Source organism: Mugil cephalus, chromosome 6 (genome assembly GCF_022458985.1).
Source record: "Mugil cephalus isolate CIBA_MC_2020 chromosome 6, CIBA_Mcephalus_1.1, whole genome shotgun sequence".
NCBI classification, from domain to species: Eukaryota; Metazoa; Chordata; class Actinopteri; order Mugiliformes; family Mugilidae; genus Mugil; species Mugil cephalus.
In genome coordinates, this window is record NC_061775.1 from 9,908,521 (window position 1) to 9,935,884 (window position 27,364).

Consider the following 27,364-nt stretch of genomic DNA (forward strand, 5'->3'; position numbering starts at 1 on the left):
ATGACGAGCGAAGATTTTCAGATGCTGGAGTGGACGAGCGTCAGGAGAGTGCCTAAAGTAGCCATTAGTTAGACGTCATATTCTAGCAGTGCGTCATCTTTACTCGACAAACATGGTACGTCAGGAGGTAAACAAAACTCGTTTCGCGCGGGGCGTGTGACATTTGAATTGTATTAGGCCTATGTCTCGAATCGTTTTGTCTCGAATCGGCACCGACAGTGAAAGAGCGGCCGGTCAGTGAACGGCTCGTCATTATGGCCGCTCGGACCCTTCAGGATCTGGTCTCCACCGCTGCCTCCCTACACCCTGACAGAGTGGCCGTGACATATGACAGCGGCTCCTCGTCTGGAAGCCCGCTGACTCTGAAATTCAGAGATTTGGTTGAACTTGCCGCTGAACTCTCTCACGTTTTGCGGGAAAACTGTGACAACAACAACGGCGTCATCGGGCTGTGTTGCGGCGATGATTTGCTCACACCTGTCTGGATTCTGGGGTGAGATCATCGTAAACACACTGCGTCTGCATGCGAGGGAGTGGACTTCTGCCATAACACTTCACAATTATTGAATGACGTTGTGTTGTTTGCCAGGATCCTGCAGTCTGCTGCTGCTTATGTCCCGCTGGACCCAGAAGCGCCAGGACTTCTGTCTGCCAGAGTCATGACCCAGTGCGGCCTCAGATACTGTGCTGTAAAGACTGACCTCCTCCAGGTTAATTTGTTATTTCCATACTTCATCTGCTGATAAACTCTAAAAATATACCCAAAATAGTCATAGTTTTTGAAAGCTTTATGGATCGTCTCTCATTTAAGGACTGGTCAGGTGAATTTCTTATCACATAACTGTGTGCCCATTATAAAATATTAATAATAAATAATTAATTTATTAATAAGGCTCTAGTATTAAACCACTTACATCCCTTTATTGTTTTTAAAAAAGACATGCAAATGCACCATGTCTTAATAATCTGCGAAGAAATTTTAGGTTTGAGTACACAGATATTAATCAAACTAACCTTTTGTTGGTCCTATCACTGCATCTTTGCAGAAACTATATAAATGTATTTATCTAGTATTCATGTGACTTTGTAGACTGTTAAAGAATGAATTAAAGAATTTCTGTGATTATTTAAACCGATGTCTTTTCTTTCTCATCCTATGCGAAGCAATTCCAGATAGCTCTCATCGAACACGTAACTGTGGAGGTGCGCGTGGAGTTGCCCAAGTTCAAACTGACCTTGCTCCAAATCGAGCCGCCGCCAGCTACCGATAACGAACGAGGAACCAAGCAGACCGGAGCTCAGAGAGGAGAGGATGCTGATGTCTGTGCTGACACAGCTGTGTTTGAAAAGTGCGCAGGGCGCAGAGACTTGGCGTATGTGCTACACACATCTGGGACCACAGGTCTTCCAAAGACTGTGAGGGTACCGCACAAGTGTATTCTCCCCAACATACTCCATCTGAGGTGAACACGGATATTTCTTGGTTTATTATTCAGCTCCAGAACTTTTTCAATCGCATATGTTAAAATAAATTGTCTCTGTCTGCTCAGGTCTTTGTTTCAGATGAGAGAGGACGACGTGGTTTTCCTCGCTTCCCCTTTAACCTTCGACCCCTCTGTGGTGGATATTTTTCTAGCCTTGTCGTCCGGGGCTCGGCTCCTCATTGCCCCCGCCGTCGTCAAGAAAATGCCCAATCGGCTGGCCCGGCTGTTGTTCAAGGATCACCGGACAACCGTCCTGCAGGCAAGTGTTCACTCGTTGGAGCTGGTGCCTCAGACTCAGAGAGCCACCTCTTCATGAGCAATGTGCTATTTTCATATTTCCTCAGGTCACACCCACTCTGCTGCTGCGCTTCGGCCATCGCATTCTACAGGAGGCCGTGCTGTCGTCCTCCTCCTCACTGCGTCTCCTGGCTCTGGGTGGAGAAGCCTGCCCGTCACCAGCTCTGCTGAGGAGCTGGAAGCACGAGGACAATAAAACACACATCTACAATATCTACGGCATCACGGAGGTTTCCTGCTGGGCCTGCTGCTACAGGATACCAGAGTCTCTGTTGCAGTCCACGAGCCCGTGAGTATTCCCCGTTTAAAAGTGTTCATGACTTCTGCTTTTTGGTTTTGAACCAGCTGCAGATATTTAACATTGCAGGCTTTGCAGCACGGTGTCCTCCGTGCCCCTCGGGACTCCTCTGATGGACACCGTAGTGGAAGTCCGAGACGAACGTGGTTGCGCCATTACGGAGGGTGAAGGACAGGTGTTCATAGGTGGGAGAGAATTTAGAGCGTTCGCCCCAGATGACTCAGGCTGAGGTGAGCAAAATCCATACAGATCTATACGCTCCTTGGTGCAGGGGGAGAGGACAGGGTGTGTCTCCTGGACGATGAGGACGCTGTCACCCCCGGGACGATGAGAGCGACTGGAGACTGGGTGAATGTTGAAGACGAGCAGCTGTACTACCTGGGACGGAGAGACAGAGTGATTAAACGTCACGGAAAGCGAGTGAACCTGGACGCCTTGCAGCAAGTAAGATGTTTGATGTGCACATCTGGACAAGAAGGCAATCAGGCTTTTTACGTACACGTTCAGGCTTTTATTAAATTAAATCCTCTTCAGCCTCATGTAGGCTCAAAAAACCCACAGATGAACACAACGTGTGTATTTTTATACACCGAAGGCAGTGTTGTCAGGTGGAAACTCTCCATCTGCATCTCCATCATAATCTCAGTCAGTTATTAAACAATTTCTTTTATCTTCACCACCATAAGTGTGAAGGTCCAGTAGATGTTTCTCAGTCTTCTCCTTCCTCCTCCCTCTTGTAAGCGGTTAATTATAAACACACTGCATCAGTGAAGAGCTACACCTGCGCACTTAGCGGCAACCTCATTTCCTGTTTGTTTTTGAACTTCTGTGATTAAATAAATCCAGAAGTTGTCCTTCATGTTTGCAGACAGCGGCCTGTTTACACATTTATTGTTTCCAGATGTGAATTCAAAATGTACTAAAAGCTGTTAAGGACGCTAATAGAGTAGTGTAAAGAGTAAAACCAAAACAATGAGCTGCAAGAAGCTAAAACGGTCCTTATGGCGTAGTTGGGTGGTAGTTCTTAACACATTTGTCATTATATTGAGTAGGTTCATTTAATACATGGGCCTATACTTTATCTGTGCTAAAGTGGAGCTTTTTAAATAGATTATATATTTTCCATCAGTACTAAAATAAAATAAATGAAAATCAAGAGAAAAGAGGAGGAACTGATGAGTAACTAGTAACTAGGGGCTAAATGGATTTATATCGTAAAGATGTCTCATCTCAAACTTCAAATTACTCGTCTAGAATAGTTTTGTGCTGACTTCATCTCTTCTCCTCCAGCTCGTGCTGAGTCTGCCTGAGGTGGAGGGCTGCGCTGTGGGTCTGCACGAAGGCCTCCGACTTCTCGCCTTCGTCGTGGCCTCCCCTCCTGGAGGCCACATTGCGGATTCTGCCTCCTCATCAGCGCGGGTGCGAGAGGCCTTACCTTCTTCTGTTAAGCCGCGCCCGGAGGAGACGGCCGGAGCGGAGGGAGACCTGAAGGGGCTCATTCTGAGGCGTCTGTCCGTGCTCCTGCCCTCTCACAGCGTTCCCGACACGCTGGTGCTCGTTCCGGCTTTATGCCTGACTCCTCACGGTGAGAGTCACTCCCGAGGAGACGCAGCATTGCTCGCCCACCCTTTCAGCCGCTAACGTTTGAAATGTTCGGCAGGCAAAGTAGACATGGAGGCGCTCATGAGAACGTATGAAAGACAGAGGCGGTGTTTGAAGTCGTCACAGGCAGATGAGAAGAAACTCAAGCAAACTCTTAAGGCTCTGTGGCAGGTGGGTCCACCTCCACGTTTACGTACTTTGTTGGCCATGTATGTTCAAACTCAATATTCTGAACCGTTTATCAACAGGAAGCTTTAGGCATCGCTGGAGATGCGACCATCGATGAGGAATCCAACTTCCTGTTCAGTGGAGGAGATTCTCTGAAGGCGCTGACTCTCACTGAAGATGTCCTCACCGCTGTGGGAGGGAGCTCAGCGGAGCTTTTGGAGATCATACTCGATGGGACCTTCTCCGATGTCCTGCGCCACATCACCAGAGCAACGTCGATGCTGCCGCCCGAAAACAGGCCCTCGTCGCCGCCCGAAGCAAAGAGACGACACCCCGGGTCTCCCTCTGAGGTTCCCCCGAAGAGAGAGCGAAAACGCTCCGGATCAGCCGAAGGGCCGCAGGCGGAGAGGCGGCCTGTTAGGGTTATAAGAAGAGCTGGTCACGTGTTAGAGATGAACATCAGGGAAACAGAGAATAGCAAAAACTTGGAGGTTAGCCAACAGAACGACTGCAGCAGAGTCAACGTTAACGTGGGCCTCAGTCTGAGCTGGTCCTCAGATACAGGCAGGTGCGTGGACGCGTCCCCGGTGCTTCTAGTCCAGGGCAGAACAGATCAGAGGTCGGACGCGAGCAGAGCCACGGTGTTCATCGGCTCCCACTCCCACAGGATCCAGGCTTTAGACCTGCTCACCGGGAGCCTCCGGTGGGAGCGAGTCCTCGGGGACAGGCTCGAGGCCTCGGCTGCCGTGTCCCGCTGCGGTTCTCTCGTCGTCGTAGGTCAGTGTCCGCCCTCCTCCCCTCAGTTGCCGTCGACTCATTTGGGTTACCACCGAGTTTTTCTCTCCCAGGTTGTTACGACGGCCGCGTGTATTTCTTGTGCGCTGAATCTGGTGAGACACGGTGGACGTTTGAGACCGGAGACGCCGTGAAGAGCTGTCCTGCTGTGGATCCCCTCAGTGGACTGATGGTGGTGGGCTCCCATGATGGACACGTTTACGCCCTGGACCCACAGGTCGGTGCGATTCAGAGAATTTGTAGCTTCAGTTTTTACTAAAGTCTGTTTACAGTGGATTCTCTGCAACAACACAAGCTTTTTATATTGAGTTAAACACTGATCAGCCACAAGATTATGACCAGTTCCTGTTCCTCACTTTGTTGAACGGGTGACCCGTAAACTTCAGTACAACATGTAGCAAAAGGCAGCTGGAACAGAACCTGTTGTCTTTGCTGCATGCTGTACTGTCACTCTTCATACTTTTCCTTGGCCTGAAAACGTTGAAGAGTCCTGCTGTATGCAGTAGTTGTACCCTTTGATATCAAGTGTTGGTTGTGCCTATTCGTCAGTCACTGTGTGTTAGTGATAAAACTTTTCTTACAGGGCTGATAGAGTTAAAGTTGACAGAGATGAGGTGAAGGCTGTTTGTCGTGGTTTCAGATTCAACAGTGTATCTGGAAGCGTCACTGCGGCGGCGGAGCTGTGTTCTCCTCTCCACACCTTGACCCGTCCCTCAGACGGCTGTACGTGGCCACGCTGGGAGGACGCCTGCTCTGTCTCAACCTTGTGAGTGAAGGATTTAACATCAGAGGGGTTGATCACTGTTGGACAGGGAGAGCTACTCTTCAGATTTCTGCTGCTACCGGCCACAAGTAAAAGTTGGCTGAAATCTTTAGTTTCACATGAATATCTTTGACTGTGATCTTTGGTCAGCGTTGGAGCCGGTGAAGGCCGGTGAAAGAAATGACATTGGACGCTTTTTTTTTTTGTCTTCATGAAAATCTTGTTTGTGTCCTCCAGGACAGCGGAGACGTGTTGTGGTCTTACCGCAGGGACGTGCCTTTCTTCTCGTCCCCAAACTGCTCGTCTGATCGCGTCGTGATCGGCTCAGTGGACGGAAACATCTGCTGCTTCAGCGACACGGGGGAGCTGGTGAGGATCAAACTCTGTGTTCCAAAACTTGATCTGGCGATGGTTTGATGTTATGAGTTACAAAGCAAAGGAACGGAAAACTTTGTGAGAAAGCCTCATTTATAACAGCTCCACTGTTTCGGACGTACCTCTTCTACACCTTTACGCAGTGAATGTAAGCGGTAGCAGGTTGGCATCCATGGCTGATGTGCCTTGAGCAAGCACTTAATCCCCAAATTGTCCCTTATTCTGACAGTGCAAGTAAAGGAAATATAAAACACACAGAGTCTACACAGCCCTGTTAAAACAGCATGTTAGTTAGGGGATATTTGTTCTTTGAAATGTGTCACTTTGTATTTCAGTGGGATTGAATAGGTCCCTTTTTACATGAATAGTTCAACAGTTCCAGTATGTTTATTTTCACATCGCACTAACCTGCTGTTTTTAACAGGGGTTTCAACATCTGCTTTATCCAGCCTGCACCCCTTCCCCTCCATTTCTGACCACACAGCTGCTGCATGACAAGTTGTTCCCCTTTAAATTATTAAACCTCAGCAGTGACCGCATTTCAACTAGGACTGAAATCCTAAGAATTACGACTTTTGCAAAATTAGATTCTGTGGTGAGCCCCAAGCCGAAGTAGTTGTAAAAATCCTTCAGCGTTGTGTGTTGTTGTGTTTCTCTGCAGCTGTGGGAGTTTTTAACAAAGGGGCCCGTCTTCTCGTCTCCGTGCGTCGCACAGCAGAGGCTGCTGTGCGGCTCGCACGACGGCCACCTGTACTGCCTGAACTGTGCAGACGGGTCTGTAGTTTGGACTTTTCACACCACGGGGAAGGTGTACGCCGCCCCGTGCGTGTTCGACGGGTCCGCCGTGGGCTGGAGGGGGGCACTGGTGGCCCTGGCCTCCACGGACGGCGCAGTCTGGATCCTGGACGGGCAAGACGGACGAAAGGTGGCCTCGCACTCCCTGCCCGGGGAGCTGTTCTCGTCCCCAGTGGTCTGGGAGCGGTCTCTGGTAGTCGGGTGTCGCAATGACTATGTGTACTGTTTACAGCTCACCGTCCAAGAGGAAACGTAGAAGGATTTTTTAATGCATTTTATAATAAACACTGTTTCTGTGTCAGAGCAGGGAGTGTGCTTTGGGAAATTGGGTTTTAATTAAGGTTTAAGAAGTAGAACAGGGAAATAATGAGCTCACAGTCCCGTGGTTCAGACATCAGTATTTAATTTACATTATTCATAACATTTTGTTTCTCTTTAAGAATTTTCTCATGAATATCTCTAAGTGGGACAAAAAAGTGCAAATGATACCAAACATTTTTTTTTTTTGTTACATATAACACTGCGTACACTACACTATTGTGCACGACCAAAGTTAGAAACAAAATGACAAAGTGACTCAGCCTCTTTCTGACCGAAGCTCAGAAACGCCTTTGACTTACATACAGTACATACTTACATACATACAGGTCATTACGTGAGTGGCAGGAAATTAGAATGTTTTTTTTTTTTGTTTTTTTCTTTTAGTTTTTTTTTCATAGTGGAAATGCTTACTGTATGTAAGATCATATCACATTTAAGAGGAAGTGATGTCCTACAAACACAAGTGGAGGACGAGAATCGTAGGTAACAGCAAGCAAGTGTTGCATCTGCCTCCATAAGCAAAGCAAAGTATTCAGGTCATCACTCCGCTGTGAGGGTGATGTGCAGCTCACCGTAAATGCCCGGTAACACTTGTGGTCTTCAGTGCTGTGTTTAGGTGCACCCACCGTGTGTGACGATGACAGATTCTGTTATTTTCTAATGGCAAAATTGTCCAATAGCTTCTTGGGCAGCTATCACAGTCATCACGGACACAGTGAGTATTGTTATGTTAAGGTTTCCAGTATGAGTTTAAAAAAAAAAAAAAAACAAATGGGGGGAAAAGGCATCTTTTGTATGTGACAAGGCTCAGAGAAACGGTACAGTATAGACTCAACTCAAGATCAATCTGCTGCTTTACATAAATAATACCAAGGAGGGCAAAGAAGATTCCTGTAACACTTGATCATTGTCATTGTCCGGAAGTAAGTTCAGGAGGGTCATGCTAGGTTATTATTCTGACTGGTAGCCCTTAAAACACGATTCAGATAGTTATCATCTCCATTAAACACTGTCATACCTCTGAGCTTCACCTGTATGAGTACAGAAGTGTTACAATAGTGATTTTATTTTATTCTTTACAACCACGGTGACACAATTGACTACAAAAAAAAGAAAAAAGGGAGCGTTGGCTATTGCAATGGCCAGCCATGGCTGTGATTGGCTGCTGAGGACTCAGTCTTTTGGGGACATATACTTTGAGAGTTTGTATACAGTATGTGCATGCTTGCAACGATTTTTTTATTTTATTCTTATTACATATATCTGTGCGATTGTATCGGAATATTTGAATGTGAAGCGCACTTTAACATGATAATAGTACCAGCCAGTGTGTGTGTGTGTGTGTGTGTGTGTGTGTGGAGAGTTACAAAGACTTGCTTCACAGTCGGGATGAGTTTTCATTAGATGTGGAGTTTTTGGAGGGAAGGGAAGAGAGGGGTGGTGGTGCTTCAGAGTCCGTGGGCAGTGTGCAGTCTTGATGCGATGCCAGAGTCCTGCGTGGAGCTGGGGTGGGACGTTATTTGATGATCTGAGGACAGTCGCTCCAGGCCTTGGCCTTCCGCTTGGCCAGTGCCAGCCACGCCGGCTCTGTGGACACCTGTGGAGAGTCACTGGAGGGGAAGCGCTTTGACACCTCCTTGACAGCAGGTGGCGACGGAGTAGAGTCTGCAATCTCAACTGAAATAACAAATTGAGGACAAACGTTACTTCAAATTAGTGTACTTCTTTTTTTATATATGTTTTAATTCATTTTATTTGTTTAGTGTTGTTAGTAACGGAGAATTAAAGTAAGAATATCACATATTTTCAATCAAATTTGTTGTGAGCCATTGTGCTGTGGACAAATACAACTCCCGTACCCGTACTGATGTAGATCTTTCCAGACCAACTTTATGCCACTAGTTCATCTCATCCATGCTGGACAAATTATGACTGCTCGGCAGCAAAACATTGCCTCCGCTGTTGTACACGCAGCTTCTTACCAGTAACAGAGCTCGGTAAAGTGTTGGCCTTTTTCAGGTGGTCTCTGCGATCAAATCGTCCCAGGAGAGTGTCGGGTCTCTTGAGCTCCTCTGGTGTCTGAGGTTTAGAGGAAGGACTGGTGCTCCCGCTGCCTCTGCTCTCTGTGGGACTCACCAGTGTAACCTGGTAAAGAGAACGACAGCAGCTTTAGTGGAGGGAAATCGTAAGGAGGCAGGAGAAAGGAGTGATCTAGCGCACTTACACTGTCTCGGTCTCTATTTTGTTTTTCTGCCAGTTTGGCCTCTCTTAGGCTACGACGCTCCTCACGGCTCTGCTGCTGCTCCCGGAAGCCCTTCTGCTTCTGCAGGGCCAGTGTGATCCATAAAGGCCCAGCCTCTTTCTCCTGGACCTTTGCACTGTCCAGTGAGTGTCTGCTCTGAAGGGATGGTTTCTCTGCAGGGAAACACGTGCACACGGGGTTAGATCTACTTCTAAGTACACCACTGCCTCTAAAACACCAGGGCTTCAGTAGTGGTTCCTTGCTTTGATATACATTTTCATACAAAATCCTTTTCACTTAACAAGCCAGCCTTATATAATATTAAACGTGTTAAACTTCAAGATACAAAGGGCTGCAAGGGCACGTTTTTGTTTTCCTGATAAGGGTCGGGTGAGAAGACTGACATCACTCTTTTATCTGTTCACTTAAATATAGTCAGAAGGTGGTTATCTTATCTTTAATCTGGCAACAAGGGAAACAGCTACGATGACCCTGTGTGAAGAGATCAGCCATAACTCATAATTAACTCGTTGCGTGCCTGACAAATCTGCACAAATACCTAAGGGGAAATAAGTGTATTATTTTTATGTTTTTGGTTGTGTTTGCAGTCTTTTGTCAGGCTAAGCTAACTAGCTACTGCCTGATGCATCATATTTACCATGCAGACATGAGGTTAGTATTAGTAACTGCACCTTGCTTTGCAGTGGATCTACCTGTTCAAACATTTGTCTCTAAAAATGAGTATTTTCCAGCTAACTAACAAGTTAGTGACACAGACCTTTCCTGGTGAGCTCTGTCTTCCTGTCGGCCTTCTCTCTCCAAGGGATGTTAATGGAAGGGAAGAAGGACTTCTTCTCCTTGGGCTCCTCTTCGCCTGGGACCTGACCGTGGCTGCTCCTGTGCAACTGGGCCACCGCAGATTTGTCCTCGCTCCTGGTCGCCTGATCCTGACCGCATGAATCGGCAACCCCTGTCCTCTGGATCACATCGTCACTGGGAGGACAGTGGCCTAGCTTAGGTAGCGGCGATGGAGGAGGTGTTGGGACTGTGGGTTTGCTTGATGTCGTTGGTCTCCGGTATAGCGGTGGCCTTGAAAGCACTTTGTCACCTTCGCTGTGCGGAGTGGGGCTGGTAGACTTGCCCGGTTTGGCCCGGGAGACAGCGGGGGAAGCGGAGGCGTGTAAGTACTTGCAGACCGCGCCCTCCTTCTGAGGCGACGCTGGACTTGACTTGTCAGAAAAGACTGAGGAGGTGTCAGAGTCCGGCTCAATGGGGGTGAGAGGGGAGGGGACGCCGTCAAAGCTGTCCCCAGCGCTGTAGCGCTTCTTCCTTTTCTCGGTGGACTGTTCGCTGTGAAATCGCAGAGAGTAGTTGGTCCTCCTCAGCTTTATACCAAACGGAGAGGGCTTGTCCTCACCATCCTGACCTCGCTCCTCTCCGTCCCCTCTGCTTTCGGACGCTTCGGTCTCAATCTGGACCCTGCTCTTCAACTCTCCCCCCTCAAGTTTGGATCCAGGACTGGGAACCAGGAACGAGGGGAGGTCTTTGGCGAACACACACTCCTCTGACCCTCTTTCCGCGATGCGGACGGTTTTACTTGTCCTGTTCTGAGGTTTACTGGCTGGAGCTGGAGAAGCCGCGGGGGGGCTACCAGGCGATGGAGCTTCCTCTCTGGTTTCCTTGTCATCTGGCCCAAACACCTCAGAGTTCCTGTTTGAATCTCCAAACTTCTTCTTCGCGGGAGTGATGGAGAACTTGGCGGTGGCAGACATGGTCTTCCTGAGGTTGGTGTGGCCAAACGGAGGCTGGTCCTCACTGGACTGGTTCTTGCTCGGTTCCGGATACTCGTCATACTTCCCGTCCTCGACCCCCTTGAAAATCTTTGACCGGATGCTCGCCCACTCTGCAAGGACGGCCGCGCTGGACTGGTCAGTAGTGAGCGCAGACTCGTTGAGTGATTTGGTTTTTCCAGACTTGCGGTCTGGAGAAGTCTTGCTCTTTGTGGGTGTTCCCTGGGCCTTTCGGTCTTCTCCCAAACCCAGCAGGGACTTGCAAGCCGTGTCTTTGATCTGGTCCAAATTGACAGCCGTCCCGCAGAGCTGAGCGCCTGTCACTAGGATGGCTGTGTGTGGAACATATGGAGATGTTGGCAGGTTGGGGGAGTCTGCTCCTTCGGAGGAGGAGGAGGCCTTGGCTCCTTCTCTTTGATCAGGGGTAGCGGCGCTCTGGTGGCTGGAGGCCGGCGTCACAGGCGTCAGGTTGACCTTCTGGAACAGAATTTGCTTCTCCCCCGAAGAAACTTTGAAAGTGAAAGGTCTCTGCCTCTCCTCCATCTCCTTCCAGCGCAGCTCCTCAGCTCTTCTCTTCCTCTCTTGTGGGTCAGAGCTCTCATCAGCCTCCTCCATCGACATCCTCCTCTGCTCCTCCTCTTTTCTCATTCTCTCCTCTGCTGCCATTTTTTTCTTTTCCGCCTTCTCTTCCACCCTCAGCTTATTTGCTTCCTCTTGTTTCTTTCGCTCCTCTTTCTCCTGTTTTAACTTCCTCTTCTTCTCAGCCTGAAGTTCCCGCTGTTTCCTTGCCTCTTCCTCTTGCTTCCTCCTTTCCTCCTCCTCCTCTCGTTTCTTCCTTTCCTCTTCCTCTTGCTTCAACCTTTCCTCCTCCTCTCGTCTCTTTGTTTCCTCTTCCTCTTGCTTCAACCTTTCCTCCTCCTCTCGTCTCTTCCTTTCCTCTTCCTCTTGCTTCAACCTTTCCTCCTCCTCTCGTCTCTTCCTTTCCTCTTCCTCTTGCTTCAATCTTTCCTCCTCCTCTCGTCTCTTCATTTCCTCTTCCTCTTGCTTCAACCTTTCCTCCTCTCGTCTCTTCTTTTCCTCTTCCTCCTGCTTCATCCTTTCCTCCTCCTCTTGTCTCTTACTTTCCTCTTGCTTCAACCTCTCATTTTCCTCTTGCTTCATCCTTTCCTCCTCCTCTTGCCTCTCCCTTTCCTCTTCCTCTTTCCTCCTCTGCTCCTCCAGTCGCTGACTCTCCCCCTCCTCTTCCCGCTGTCGGCGCTCGGCGTCTTCTCGCATCCTTTTTTCCTCTTCCACCATCCTCATCGACTCTTCCTCCTCTCTCTGCCTTCTTTCTTTCTCTTCCCTGATCCTCCTGTCCTCCTCTTCCCTCCTCCTCTTCTCTTCCTCTTCCTGTTGTTGCTTGCGACACCCCTCCTCTTCTAGTTCACGGAGTGTCTGCTCCTCTGCTTTCTTCATCGACTCCTCCACCTCCAGCTCTCTCTTCTTCTTCGTCTCCAGTTTCTCTTCCTCATGCAGTCTCTGTTTCTTGAAGCTTTCATCTTCATCAGATGCCCGGCGCTGATCATCTGTCCAGTCGCCTGCTGCCTCCAGGTCCTCTTGCACCACATCAGGAATAGTAAACGCTTGGAGTTCCTGAGAATACACAAGACCTTTTACTTTCTTTTTCTTTTTTTTCTTCTTAATGACAACAAGAAAATAAAAATCGGCATATTCAACGTTTGTGGAAGTGCATGGCTCACCTGTGTGAACCGTCGGTGCTTGCGGGACACCCTCTGGTTTTTGGGTTTGACAGCGAGTTTATGTTTGGCAGCCGCGTTGTCCAGACGCGGGACCGACTGCGGGACCGCATCCAGGTTGACGGACTCGATCGTACCGGTGGGTGAAAGAACTCGCTTGGATCTCTGGGACTTCGCTGGGGGGCTGTGTGGTCCGGAGGGCTGGGCTCCCTGGTCCTGCTTTTGCCAGAATAATGAACCATTATTTATATCAAATGAACAACTGATCTCAGTCTCGTTATCGTACTCCAAGAACATTGTGGACATTTCTGAACCTGTACTGCCGACGTTACACATAATGCCACTCCACAGCCAATTATTATGTAACTCCACACCTCAAGACGTCTTTTATATTTTTAACTTTGTCTCCAGGAACAGCCAACGCTGATTAAAATGACATCACTTCAGGAATTCATCCAGCCACTAAAGGCTTCATACAACAACAACAATACTCTTGCAGCCTTAAACAGACTTTCCTGTGTGAAATCAGGTTAAAGTTTTAAAATCAATGAGCCATGAGAATAAATTTATATAATGTTAGGGTCTGTTAGGATTACCTGTGGCTCTGCTTTCAGTGGCTCGGCTTCTACCTGGGCCAAAACCTTCAGAGGGCTCCGGGGAACCTCTTCTTCGTCTGAACTGCCCTCATCTCCTTCACTCCTCCTCAGAGAAGGCGGCCTCTGGCCAAACTTTATACCTTGTGCTATCTGCCGCTGTGTGGTTAACAAACAATTAAAAAGGACTGCAATATATGTCTGTGGAACAAAGAGATATGATAATGCCTGTGTGTGTAAGGCGCACCTGCAGGTTCCTAACTTTGTCCGACACGTTTTCCTGGGACATGCTGTGATCTAGACCGGGCTCGTCCACCGGCTCCTCTGGGATAAAGATGCTGTCGTGTGAGAGAGCTCGAGATCCGACGGGATTCAACTCCCTGCAGGAAAAGGGCGAGCGTGCGGCATGCTATTTCTGTCACTCATTAATTTATCCTTACACAACCAAATGACAAATACACGCAGTGTGCTGGGCATTTTATTGTTAAGGTGTTTCTGAGCAGGGACCTTTACACTATTATACTACATTTATTAACTTTAATTTTTTTGAACTGAAAAATGTCCACCTTCACTACGTGGATAAAGGTCAGTGTGATCATGTTTTGCAATTCAACGGGCGGCGAAAATGTTCCGTTAAAGTAAAACACTTAATGTACTGACCTCAGATTTTGATTAGACTCCTCGTCTTCAGATATGACTCCATTGCAGACTTCCCCGGTGGAAAAACTCGCTTTTAACTCTGCTCCATTAAAGCCCCCTTTCGTCTCCCTTTTCTTCTTCTTCTTCCCAAAGAGTCGTCTGAAGGGCTGGAATTTGCCCTGTCGCCTTCTCTCTGCCAGCAAAAGAGAATCGATGATAGCCACAGCCGCATGCAATCGCATAATCAATCTTTATATCTCACCCTCGGCAAGATAAAGGGCAGGGCGATGCCTGTGTGCGTGGTCTTAATGTGTGAGCGTGTGTAGGAAAGGAAGCGCAATTGACAGACTGAAAAGAAAAGAAATCATAGCAGCAGATGGAATGAGAAGAAAACCTTGGCTCCTGGGTTCATACTTACTGGTATTTACAGGAAGTGGAAAAGATCAACACCACACATAAAATCAAAGGACCAACAGCAGCATTAATACGAAGTAGAAATTCACTGAATTCCTTATTTACTGACTGAAAACAGACAAATCCACAAGTGGTTGTGAGAGAACAGAAGTCCACAAAAGCATCCCGACTTTCCACACAGCTCCAAGAGTTCATGTCAAATGCTCATTGCACATTGATCTGTACTTCAGTAAAATAACAAAACTCAAAATCATTCACACAGCACATATCACAGCTTATCACTCTGGCGAACTCATTAATGTTCGAGTCAGTGAACTAATCCCTTCAGCTGTGTCAAATTAGAGCCATAAAGGAGCAATGTGTTGCCAAAAGTAGCTGTAATAAACACAGCAGTTGTGATAAAGCCCTGGTGGGGCTGGTTTATGAGGAAGTCTTGAACCAAAGCAACAAATTAACTTTGGACTTTCAGCTGTTATCTCCATTTCCTCATCATCCTCAGTGCCAGGAAGTTATGAACTCTCAGCTAAACAATCCCACATGTAAACACGCCAACATCGCTCTGTTCATCTGATCACGGATGAGGCTTTTTGACTCGGTGGCATTTAAAAATTGCAAACGGACATCTTCATTTAAACATAACAGAGGATGCTTCTAGGAGATTCTCCAGAACAATTTTGAGTGTGCCTCTGTACAGTAAATATGTCCGGCCGAGTGTTTTGCTTTTGTCCGTGTATTTGTAATGTCGTGTCTGTGTACTTGTGGGCGAGCTAAGTGGGTGAGGTTTCAGAGCTACAACGCTACTCTACACCGCTGTGCAGACAGGCGTTTCACAGGGCTCTGTGGGTATCCCTTTCAGAGCTATAAGTAGCAACTGGTGTGGGATTTCACCTCGCATGCTGCTCTCTAAGAGAGAGGCATCATGGGAAATGATACAGTAAACTAAATTTCCACACTCCTTGACCCCGAAGCCCAGAGTAAAGACGAGATATGTGAAAATGTAAACGCCGTACATGCTGCCAAAAAGTGTGGGAAGTATCTTTACAGACACTTTCCCCAAGTCAACAGTCACTGTCTCTACCAGTACTACAGTACCAGTAAACATCTCAGTGATACAGCTACACAGACAGTCTCGGGGTGTATTTCACACATTAATTTGACCAATTTACGTACCTTCTAGCTGAAACACTCACACCAGTTTGCTCGGTTAATAGTCATAATCCCAAACCACCCTCCTCTAATTATTATTGTTGAAGGAATAGTTAGACAATTTAGGAAATAAGTTGGTTACATTTTTGAAAACACTTGAAACCACTCCATATCTCCACTATATGTATGAAGCTAACACTAGCACTAGCTTAGTTAAGATAAGCATTACACTAAGCTAACCGTAACGTTAGCTTAGTTTAGCGCTTAGCTTAAATTAGCTTAATTTAGCTAGTGTTAAGTGACAATTAAATTCAAACCTGAAAATGTAGAGTGACTTGAATAAAGTGAAGCAGAGAAGCTTTAGGGAGGTTTTTACCAGCGGATTAAAAAAAAATGTTATGACAACCAGCACCTCTAACAAACAGTAATTAACCCAATAAATAAGTTATTCCTTCCATACGAAAAAATCAACAGACACCATAAAAACAACATGTTGTGGTTTTACAATACGTGGGATTTTCTAGAAGTTATTCCCCAGATGTCACTTCCAGTGACCAATGACTAGTTCAGCATATAACCCTCCCTCCCACCGCTCCCCCAGTAAAACCACAGCATGCTGTTTTTTAGATCTCGGTTTCTGAACACATTTCAGATTTTGCTAGCGCTGTAGGGGGGTTGTGGTAAAGTTTTTATCCTATTCTGTCTAAATGCAGAGGCAGGCTATCTGGATCCTGGTTGTAGCTTCAGGTTTACCATGCAGACATGGCAAATATAAAATATACTGTGTCTATACGTATGATAATCATATGGGACTGAGACATGCAGTGTAATTCCATGTTTGGATGCCCTAAACAACTGATTAAAAGGACGATATTAGATTGTTTTGTTTGTTGACTAATCTGTGGATTATCTGTGGGGTGATGGGACGTGCTACAGAGTGATAATCAGAGGTCACTGAAATGTTTAATCTTTGTGCCGCTGTTTTTTTGTTTTTTTTTCCTGTGGTTCTTGATCAAACCGATGACAGGCTCAATACTGTGTAGGTCCCCTTCACTCCACTAAAGTGCAGTGACTGATGTTGTGTTGAGACTGATGTTCTGTTTCCCTGCAGCATCAGCGTCCATCCAGAGCTACAAAGCCCATAATGCACTGCCGAGGGCACGCTCACACACTCATGCGTGAAACCAGGCAGGACATTTTTTTTTTCTGCAGAAAAGACGACTCAGCCACAGCACTCGACAGAACTGGCAACTTAACACAACACATGGGTTAATCCCTGCTTCTTGTGTGCTTGCAGTGTAGGGTGTTTTTTTTTTGTTTTTTTTTTACTCTGCACTTGTGAGGTTTTTTTTGTTGTTGTTTTTTTCATTGTTGTTGTCGATCATCTGGTGGAGGTAAATTAACACTGGAGAGCTGAGAGCTGCTGAGAATACCAGCAGGAGGACTGCTTTCATGTTCTGCTGCATTTGAAAAACTAAAAGATAGAGCAGCGTCATAACATTTATGGGAGCTGCAAAATGAATGAATGGATTTTGTGTAATTACTGTGTATTGTATCTTTTTGGCAAATATTTACCACTCTCACATCGAGCTTCAAAATGATGCTACAGACAGAGGTCTGCTTGCTTATCTTATCTTGTTTAGCATAAAGACTGATATCTAATCAACATATAACACGATTATGTAAGTTTGAGATTATGATGTTTCTTAAAGATTTCTATCTCCTTTTATCCCTCCCCTGAGGGAAATAATGGTAATATAAGTGCTCCCATGTGTTTACCAGCTTATTGCCAACTGTCAGCGGGCTGTTTACTGATGAGTAGGTAGAGCTGCGTGGGCTCTTAGAGCCTTTTTCACTGAAAACAGCTTGATGTGACGAAAAACATTGTCAGAGCAGTGAGAAGAAATCAGCAGAGTGAGGTTTGGAGAACGATGCTGAGCTAAAATCAGGGGCGCACAGTACAGGACAGACCAAGCTGTTGGTTCGGGCCCCATGAGAAATTTGAGAAAGATGGCCCCCAGGTGGCAACCTTTTGATGACCTTTCATCTGCCCTGTGACAGATTTTGGGTGGGACACTTTTGAACTGATGACTACACCGATCAGCCATAACATTATGACCACCTCCCTAACACTGTGCAGGTCTCCCCTTGTGCCTCTGAAACAGTTGTGACTCATCAGCAGATGGACATGGACCTTCTGAGGGTGTCCTGTGGCGTCTGCCAACATAACGTTGCTAGTCGGGGCCCTTGGGTCCCTTTGTGGATCAGGCTTATTCCAGCGCATCCCACAGATACTTGACGAGTTTGGGATCTAGTGAATTTGGAGGCCAGGCCAACACTTGCTTCTGCTCTTCATGTTTTCCATGTTGTTCCTAAACCTTTTTTGTCTGTGTCAGGCTGCAGTGCAGTGGTATTACTATGGGGTGGGGGTACCTGGTCTGGTCTAGGTGGGTGATACATGTCTAAGTAACATCCACATGAATGAATGCAAAGTCCAAACGTTTCACAGCAGAACAAGGCGGTCAATGTTATTTACTTCTCCTGTCAGTGGTCATAATGTTGTGGCTGGTAGGTGTATCTTTATCTGAACCTGGGGTCCCCGCTGGCTGAAATAACAATAAAAGTTGTTTTAAACAACCCCACTAAAACATTAGGGCGTGCTATGTGGCGACTGGCTGCAGCTCTATGCTGTGCTAATCTGTTGCGGGCTGTAGTTTTGTACATACGGCGGTGTCAGTTTTCTCCAAAGCTTTTATGCCGCACGCTTTCTATTGTTTGTGTAGAGCCTTGTCGTTTCAAGAGTAATGCGTGGCCGTGTTTCCCAAACTGATTCAATCTTTGCAGCGTGGACTTTGAATGGTCCGTGATCAAATTATAAATCTGATCAAAGAAACGTTAGAAAAAAGATGATGAAAGAAGGCAGAGACACGTGGACAGAGCACTCCACAAGGAAAGGCTTCTGTAAATCATTCCTCTCAGGTCAAACTCATCACACCATGCAGCTCTTCAAGAGACAGTGGGGAAAAAAAACGAGCATTAAACTCATCCTCGTGATGTGATCAGTTTAATTAGCTTCAATGCACTGTCTCTTTAAGATGACTGTAAAAGCACTCATCTTTTCCTATTTACCTGGGCCTTTGGATTCGGTTACCTCTAAACGCATGTCATGGTTAGTTTCCGTGGCGTCCGTTGCCATGGCTGCTGCACACCTTGGCTGTGGTGAGAGAAGAAGGAAGTGAACACGGGGATGCTGTTATTTGCTTAACTGCAGGGGGTAAAAGGAGCAACCTCGAGGGAGAAGAGGCACGTGAGAATGAGAGGCGCCCCAAGAACGTGAACTGTACCGTAGCATGGCTGCAGTTTGACTTCAACATTCCCCCCTCCCTCACCTCCCCTCCCTCGCCTCTACCGCTATCATCAAAAATGTTGGCTTTGTTAGCTCTGGGCACAAGGACTCTCGGTGACTGGCTTGCCTGCAGCGTGATAAAGCCTCCGCTGTTTTAAGAGCCCTCTGAGGCCGCTCTGTTGTAGCTTGTTGGCGCAGAAATAGTGATTCTAAAATGTCAGCTGTACATCTCAAATGGCAATTCATGTCTGAGATGCAGGTCGCGTCGAAATTTCAGGTTAAAAATAGACCCTTTTAGCGGCCGCCGTGAACATGGAACACAGCTCAGCAGGGTGACGCGCTCACAATGAAACATCTACGACGAGAACAAACGCGAGCTCTCATTAACATGAACTGCCAGGGAACCAAGACACGGAACCACTTCCTGAACCTTGAAACCCGGTGCATCAGGCGGCCGGCACCTGCCGGCTACGTGCGGGCCGAGCCAGAGGTTTTCCGTAGTGTTGGCGGAAATGTGTGTTGTTGCTGTGCGAAACCACAGGCCCCCCCGATTGGCAGCAGAAATTCAGAACATGTGAGAGACAGTACTGAGAGGGCCGGATCTCCAGTGGGATCAGCATGCCGTGGGCTTCCTTCCTGAGGGTGACAGGGCAGGACAGACTCTCTCAGAAATGTCTCGACCCCCCAAAAAAAAAAAGACTCTTTGTCCCGTGTGACTCCAGCCAGTCCAGAACAAGGAGCAAACAAGCGTGTTTGGCAGTGGGAGTGTGTGAACACAGACAGAGTGTGTGTGACTGCATGTGACTAAAGAGAGATATTGTGCATTCTCTTTTTTTGTCGTCTGTCTGCCAGTCCTAATGTTGAGCGAGCGTCTGCTTGCGCTGACAAGCTTTTGTTTTGCTGTTTGCGCGGAGTTCAGCTGCTGCAGAAGGAGGACAGACAGAGATGGGATGAGAGAAGCACGGGGAGCAGCCATGTGCTCTACAGAAGCGGCAGGGACATGACGAGACGAGAACGCAGCTGCATCATCGTAGGGCGATGCCGCGTCTCGCCGCTTTCCTACGACCCCAGCAGCTTGACATCCTCTCGGCCAGACAACTACCGCCAGAGTTCCCGATGGCGCGGCTCGGAGTCGCAGTGGCCGTGGCCGCACAGCACAAGTAGCTTGCTGACAAAGCGGACAGGCGAACGTTAACAGTAGCTGTTTACCTATTTCAGCGGCGCAGCCCGAGATGGCTGCGCACCACTGCAGTAAAACCTTAGGGAACATCGATCTGCACCTTTCGCACAAAGCTTGTATTACCCAGACGAACGTCGCCGCTGCCTCCGCGGTGGCTTTGGGAGAAAATGGTGAAGTAAATACAGGACAGAGACAAAAGAGCAGGTTTGGGTTTGTTAGGTCTGTTAGTATCATGTGCATTCACAGTGACATGACATGGAGGGTGACGTCGGGAAGCACCTCCCAATGGATAAATGTGATCTTCAGGATGTATGAGGCGAGGCGACAGATATGTTACATTTACAGTGCATCCCTGTCATCACCTTAGACTTCATCAGCACCAACTCTCTGTCCCAACTCATTCTTCACTGCTCTCTGAAGTTTGGGCAGCCTCCGGTTTCCATGGTAACGTGTTTGCAGCAGCCAGGGCCTTCGCTCACACCCCGCATATGCGCCAACACTGCTCTGGGTCTCCTGGTGTGGTTGTGTTTTCAACAGCAGCCGCACCGAGTGGCACAAAGTGGAAGCTCACGTGCGCAAGGATATTGACAGAGAACACGTGCCCTTGTTTTACAGCAGAAATGTTTGGGTGTTCCCACATATGGAAAATAAGGCTAGAGGCTATTCACCTCTAACCGCTCTGTCTGTTTCTGCTACAAAAAAACCGAATAAACCTGGTCAAGACTTGGAGACCATGTTTACAAGGTCATGTTTTTTTATCTGAAGGGTTCTGGACATGATAAGTGAATCCAGGAGAGTGTGGTCTGACTGATGTGCATCAAAATCAAAAAGAGAATCTCATCCTTTTTAGACTTGACACTAGAATTTTGGTTTGTGACGTGATGAAAGTTATTGAGACAAACAGCCAAATATTAGTCCTGCTGATGGATGTTTCTCATGTAGAAAATATGGACCATCTATTAACTTTCTTGTCTTCCATACCTCTCACTGCGCTGCTTTACAGACAGTTAGAAAGACAAGTAATGGAACAGAAACACATGGGTTTGTGTGACATTCTAGCTGCAATTACAACAAATACATTCTTATCATTTGCAACCTAAACTCGTGAACTAATTTGAGCTTTTATTCACAGTATTTAACAGTATTATCTTGTTGTTGTGCATTATTGCTTGAGGATGGAATGACCAAACTACCTGCTGAGTGCCGTTAACAGTCTCCTTTAAGCACATCAGTCACACTCCTACCACACATACTGCACAGTGTAGAGGGATGCAAAGCACCAACATGCGACGATGCAGTTTGTCCTAAGAAGCCAGAGCCCCAGTGTGTCTGTCGCAAACCTAACACTTACTCCTAGGGGAAAGCTGAGGTATAACAACAATAATAATGATAATAATAAAGCCAACTTCAGAACGGTTTGTCAGATGGTGCAGTAGCAGCTACCTCCCCACACCTGACCAGTGTCAGAGAGGTGCATGTTCAGCCATTTCTGGAGCTGACAACCCGAATTTAACACCCGCCTCATGTTGTGATTGGTCACCTGTGGGGAGTTGAGATCGGTTTAACATATTGGATAAGCATGAACGTGTTAGTCTCTTTTTGTGTAAACAACAGAGGGCATTATCATGAATGTGTTCTTGGAGAAACTGCCCAGTTATCCCCACATTTACACTACAAGTACAAGCTTGTCGGTAGGTGGCCGTTGCTTTCAAGTTCCGACTTTAAGGGACTACATGAAGCTCTGTGGGGACGCACCTGTGCACAGTAGTGCTTTGAGTTAAATGCCAACACCAACATAGTAACACAACCGCAACGCCAACATGCGGATACTAAGCAGGTATAGTGTTTACCACGTTCAACATGTAAACCTAAAGAGCACGCTCCATGAAAACTCAATAGGATTCACCCTGTAGGTGCAAAGTTCCTGAGACATTTCAATCTGGACCAAAGTGGTGGACTGACTGAATCAGCCACAAACCTGACATCGAGACAAAACACATTTAGGTGACCCAGGCATGAAGCAAACACAACGAGGTGTTCTTGGAATTTGTCCACTGTATAGATATCCAAAGCCTGCGTGTAATGAAACAATGGATTTAAGGGTCACGTGCCACGTGTATCACATGACCGTGGTTATATTTTCCACATTAGCTAACAGTTAACCGCCGATGCTCAAGAGTCCAAACAAAAAAGAGCATTTCTTCTACATCTTGAGCATAAACACTGAGCAACTCATGTTCACAGTCGACTCACAGCAGAAATCTAAGAGCACAGTAATATTGATATACATCATTAAATCACCTTGTGGGTTCAACACGGACGGACGGATCTGCTGTCTACACTGAAGGACAAAATGCAAACTAGATTAAAAACCAATCTACAAGCTACTGCTGAGATCTAAAGCTAGGTCTGTGTATGAGTATGCCCTCTTACCGTCCTGCAGTCGCTCTGTGCGCGAGGGTATCTGTGAGGCTGTTCCACCTGCCTGCTGTCACCGTGGATCTAGGGCATTACCTGGAGTCAGGTGTCAGATCCAGCCAGGACCTAACTGTGTGTGCGTGTATGTGCGTCGGTGTGCGGGACAACGAGTCAGTAAACACCCCTTGACAATCTCGTATCGATGAAAATTTGATTGCCCCTCCGAGGCGCAGCCCTCTGGAAGGAAGGGAAGGCTCACGTCGGCGCGGGCTCACGGGCGCACATGTGTGTCGGAGAGGGGTGCATGTACAGTCCTGAGGGGAGGAGGCGTGTCGTGGCGAGAGCGCCGAGCGAGGAGAGATGGGCGTTCTCCTGTGTCTGTTAGTGCTGCTGCTGTGCCGTGCTGAGGAGGCACAAAGTGACACTTTGTTTCCCCGCCAGATACCCAGCGCAGGAGAACAGAGTGGCATTCATCATTTCCACCGACTGATGCACACAAAGGCTTTCATTGTGGGTTAACAGCGATCCTGTATGCACATGTGTGATTATAACGCTTTGTAATGTGGCGCACCACAGCTGCCTAATAACAATACACAGTCACAAATATCTAGTCTGACCCTAAGCTGCGTTCAATGCACACAGGTCAACCAGTGAAACTATTTAGTGGCTCAGAACGCAAACGTTCATTTCTAACGTGGGGGGAAAGATTCTCATTTGACTGTACTCTGGCAGCGTCAACACCATGGGACTAAATAAGACCCTCATTTTATGGTTAAACTGCATCTGATCTGAATCATAATGGCTGAGAGCATCGGCGTAGTGTTACTGTGTAATAAGGGCAACACCCCCTCCTCTTCACTCTCCAGTTTTGGCAGGATCACACTGCAGCCTCACAGGGATATGGTAATGATGGGGCTTTACCAACCTGGATGCCGCCTATATTTCAGCAGCACGGCACTTCAAAGACAGACTGCTCTCTGACTGACGATGTGTACGAAAAGAAACCCCACGGTAAAGCGGCACAAACATGTATTCACACACACAAGCGCGCACACACACACACACACACCAAGAGCGAGCAGAGAGTCTTAATCACCCCTACTTTCTCTGAAAAGAGGCCGGGATCAAACACCCTCAGCTATTCTAAGTGATCCCGTAGCAGCCACCGCACTTGACATGTGTTGAAACAGTCATTCAGAATTCCCATGGAAATGCGAACACATGCCTGGAGATGTGGACATACCGTAAAAAAAATAAGTAAGCAAGTTGGGATGAGAATATGTAAATTTATGCATTGGTGTTTCATGGGATAAAGAGCAAGAGGGGAAAGTGCATGAAACTTACAAATTCTTTGAGGTTTCAAACTCGACCTAGGCGTTGAGGTATTTAGGCAACCTAAATACCTCAACTATGTTAGCAAAATAAAAGACATGACAATTTAAACGGGAATGACCTCATTCAGGGAGTAAATTTCTGAGGAGTTGATGATAACTTGCACCACCCAAGAGTGAATAATTAGGACAGTCCTCGTGAGATTGAGTGGGAGACTGTGATTATACTAGTGTTTCTTCCCTTTCAAGATAATGATGCAAATATCAATATAATATGAGCAATGTACACTAGTTAATGGTTAAAAGTGTGCTTCATTTATAAGGTCCTTTGCAAAACCCATAAACACAATACTAGTGTTTATAAATTTAACATTTTCACTATTTATAATATCAATGAAGCAGGACAAACCAATAATTTCTTGTTTCACATGCAAAACCTTGAAGTACGTCTACAGATGTGATTCAAACTTGAGCCACAAGCAGCAAGCAAACACTCCACGCATCCCACTCTGAACACATGTCCATTTAGTGGCGGGTTAAACATTTTGGATGCATGTGTATTCCTTTCAACAGGCCGGGTGTTTCTAGCTCTGTGTTTGTCTAATGGCAATTCTAAGTCGAGGCGAAACTGAGTGATATTTAAACGCGGAGAAAACAGTGATTCAGGCGCGCCTTGTCCGGCTCGCCGTGATAAAAATCAAAGCCACAGTTTTATCTGGGGTCACGGGGGCAATGCATGACTCAAATGAAATGGATGTCTGGCACTGCACAGGCACTCCGCAGATGTCTCTGGAGAAGCAGGCAGTTAGTCACCATTCGGCTGTCGATGACATGAAAACTGTTTACTGACAATCCAAACAATAGGGATGGATGTGAAGCTGATCACTACTTAACAACTGTAACTTACACCTCCAGTCAGATGATGATGATGGTGATGATGATGATGATGATGATGATGCCTGTTTCTCTAAGCAAAGCAGGAAGCTGAATGGCACACTGAGCTAATGGTCCGTGCGATAACTACTACAGTCCACAGCAGACTGTCGGTCAGGTGGAGAATCAGCCAACCAACAAGCAGACCAGTTTACTCAACACCAGCAGCCCAGCATCAGCACCCCGTGAATTCATCCCTGGCACACTGCCATCCATCCTCCCCGCCGCTACGTCTCAGCACCATGGTCCACGACTGACCGACGATGACAGTAATGTAGCATCGATTAAAAAGCATTCAAATGTTAGAAAGGAAAAATAAATCCATAATTTCATTTGTTTCCCATTTTGCACATGTAGGCCCGCACCATATGGCCTGCGCATGGTTTCCAAGCCGAATGTCTTTTAAGGGGGAGGTATGGAGCAGGAGAAAGACACGGATCGCTACGGTGAAAAAAAAAGACCACACCACCATAGACCCAAAGGCACCGATCCATACGTAACCGTTTATGGCAGATTAGAAACTGCCGCACCGGGATTACAGTCCATTAATTGCAGACTACCCTTAAGGCGCGCGGAGAACAAAGAATCTGGCCTCTGCTTTTCTCACATATTGTCACAGATCACATCCAAATGGCGCTTAATTGATATATATTTATATATATATATAGTTGGGAGGGGGTGAGAAGTAACGATTGATCGCAAATTTTTTGGCCTGTTGACATCGGCGTTTGCGCATTTCAAGTCGGAGCAATGCGAGTCCCAGCCCATTTACAGCACACACACACACACGCACACACACATGGCTATAATACATATGGGAAGGATGGAGCAGAAGATCTGAGCAGGTCAATGAGAAATGAGAGGTGGGCTACGGATGACAAGGTCATCAGCGTCGTGAAAATGGACAATCAACGTCCGACCGCGAGCAAATATTAATAAAGAATAAGATGAGAAAATGCCACCACCACCTTTGTTTTTGAAGCGCGGCGCCTCCTTCCAGTCAGCGCTGAGGTAAAGCCAGCTCCGGCGGCTCCGAACCCTTTTGTGTTGCTGATGCTGCGGGTGCCCGACTGGGAGAGACGCACGCACGCACGCACCAAGCGACGGCCCCCGCACAGCTGCACGCGTGAGAGACGACGGAGGACGGAGGACGGAGGAGGAGGAGGAGGAGGAGGAGGAGGGAGGGTGTGGCTGCGAGAGAAAGGCGAGCGATGGCTGGGGGGGTGCACGGTGCAGCGCCAAACACGTTAGATCCACGTTACTGTAACGTAAGCTCATCGGAAGTTATTAAAGAGCGAGGAGCTGAATGGGAACGTCGTAACCACCCCGAGGGTAAAACATGCAGCGTGTTTATTTAACCCTATACGCATGTCTCCCGTGTGAGGAGCTGTCAACATATGCTGCAGCCTATTAACCCTCGCTTCTGCATCGCAGTGTCATGTTTGGGTTTTTGTTGTTTAAATTTGGAAAGTATTCGTCAATTATTCGAGGAGTTGGTCTGCAGATAATTAATCAAATAAAATGTTTTAAGAAAGAAAAAAACACATCAATTGGCCCACGTGATTAAACTCTATGGGTTTGGGATTGTTGATCAGAAAAAAAAATCTATCTAGTCTCTTCAATGTCAAAACTTATATCAGAATTATTAGACAATATGGGGCATTTGGAATATAAGACATAAGTCAAACAAAGATAGTCTTCACTTCTGGCAAATGTCCTACCACTCCCACTTGTCCTATTGTTTAAGTGTCCCTTGTCAAAACCAGAAATCGTGGCTTACTCGTTATTTGGGGATCCCTTTAATGTTAAGAAAAAAAAAAGATAAATCAAACTAAAACAAAAGCAGCTGTATTTGTTTGAATTGTCTTGAAGACATTTCTCCCAAGTAGCTTCTTCGGTTTTGATGACTGGTGGGGAGTTGAGACTACTTGCGCATTACTTGCTTTATATACGAATGAATCATTGCAGGAACTGCGCACTGGATTTATACACGGTCTGCCATAACATTATGTTCCTAATATTGTGTAGGTCTCCCTCATCGGAGAATGGACATGGGCCGTCTGAGTGTTAGTGGAGGTCTTTGGGTCTATGGGTTGAGGGGAGGGTCCATCCCACAGGTACTTGATCAGTTTGGGATCTAGTGAATCTGGAGGCCAGGTCAACACCTTGTGCTGTGCTGCTGGGGACGGCTGCTGCCATCAAGGAGTGGCACTGTTATGAGGTGGGGGTGTCTGGTCTGGTCTAGATGGGTGGTGCATGCCTCAGTAACATCCATGCCAGGAGGAAAAATTTTCCAGCAGAACACTGAATTGTCACAAGATGTTATTTACTTCACCCGTCCGTGGTCATAATGTTGTGCCTGATCGGTGTCTGTTGAGTTTTCCACGCTTATAGGCACTAAAATCCACAACACAGCTGATACATACACAACCCCCGATATATTATACGACACCTGTTGGCTCTTTCTTGGCAGCCAGGAGTTACAGACGTCTATTCAACTATAAACACTGGCTGAGAATTTAGAGTTTATACTAAAAGTGCAGGTCTTATGTGATTCACCCCAGCAAAAACTGATCAATCTTAATATGTCACCCCGGCCAAGTCCAGACCTAGAGGATATTGAACCAGTCTTGCTTCATCAGACTTTATTACTGAGTGAGATGTAGGTAAGAGATGTGAGCTCTGGTTCACTACTTGG

At 46.9% G+C, this 27,364-nt stretch overlaps 2 protein-coding genes across 8 annotated transcripts; one reads left to right on the forward strand and one right to left on the reverse strand.

Moving 5' to 3' along the window:
- The first annotated feature begins 125 nt into the window (after positions 1 to 125).
- On the forward strand, positions 126 to 7,670 carry aasdh (aminoadipate-semialdehyde dehydrogenase). Of its 3 annotated transcripts, none has more exons than XM_047587065.1 (14): positions 126 to 493; positions 590 to 710; positions 1,165 to 1,463; positions 1,551 to 1,743; positions 1,829 to 2,070; positions 2,149 to 2,264; positions 2,351 to 2,523; positions 3,370 to 3,664; positions 3,740 to 3,852; positions 3,930 to 4,626; positions 4,698 to 4,861; positions 5,285 to 5,410; positions 5,645 to 5,776; positions 6,444 to 7,670. In XM_047587065.1, exons 1-14 carry the CDS (start codon positions 255 to 257, stop codon positions 6,831 to 6,833), a joined length of 3,300 nt encoding a protein of 1,099 aa, XP_047443021.1. In that variant the 5' UTR covers positions 126 to 254; the 3' UTR covers positions 6,834 to 7,670. The 3 variants fall into 3 exon arrangements, with proteins under 3 accessions (XP_047443021.1, XP_047443022.1, XP_047443023.1); XM_047587066.1 differs by having other exon boundaries at positions 2,158 to 2,264; XM_047587067.1 differs by lacking the exons at positions 5,645 to 5,776; positions 6,444 to 7,670 and having other exon boundaries at positions 5,228 to 5,354.
- cracd (capping protein inhibiting regulator of actin dynamics) lies at positions 7,651 to 25,775 on the reverse strand. Of its 5 annotated transcripts, none has more exons than XM_047587064.1 (9): positions 25,635 to 25,775; positions 13,920 to 14,091; positions 13,507 to 13,639; positions 13,263 to 13,418; positions 12,670 to 12,885; positions 9,919 to 12,562; positions 9,123 to 9,313; positions 8,881 to 9,043; positions 7,651 to 8,575 (listed from the first exon to the last, which is right to left on the reverse strand). In XM_047587064.1, the coding sequence occupies exons 3-9, from the start codon at positions 13,546 to 13,548 to the stop codon at positions 8,415 to 8,417; spliced, it is 3,573 nt and encodes a 1,190-aa protein (XP_047443020.1). In that variant the 5' UTR covers positions 13,549 to 13,639; positions 13,920 to 14,091; positions 25,635 to 25,775; the 3' UTR covers positions 7,651 to 8,414. The 5 variants fall into 5 exon arrangements, with proteins under 5 accessions (XP_047443020.1, XP_047443019.1, XP_047443017.1 ...); XM_047587063.1 differs by having other exon boundaries at positions 25,632 to 25,702; XM_047587061.1 differs by lacking the exon at positions 25,635 to 25,775 and adding an exon at positions 22,418 to 22,877.
- Between the last annotated feature and the right edge of the window lie 1,589 nt (positions 25,776 to 27,364).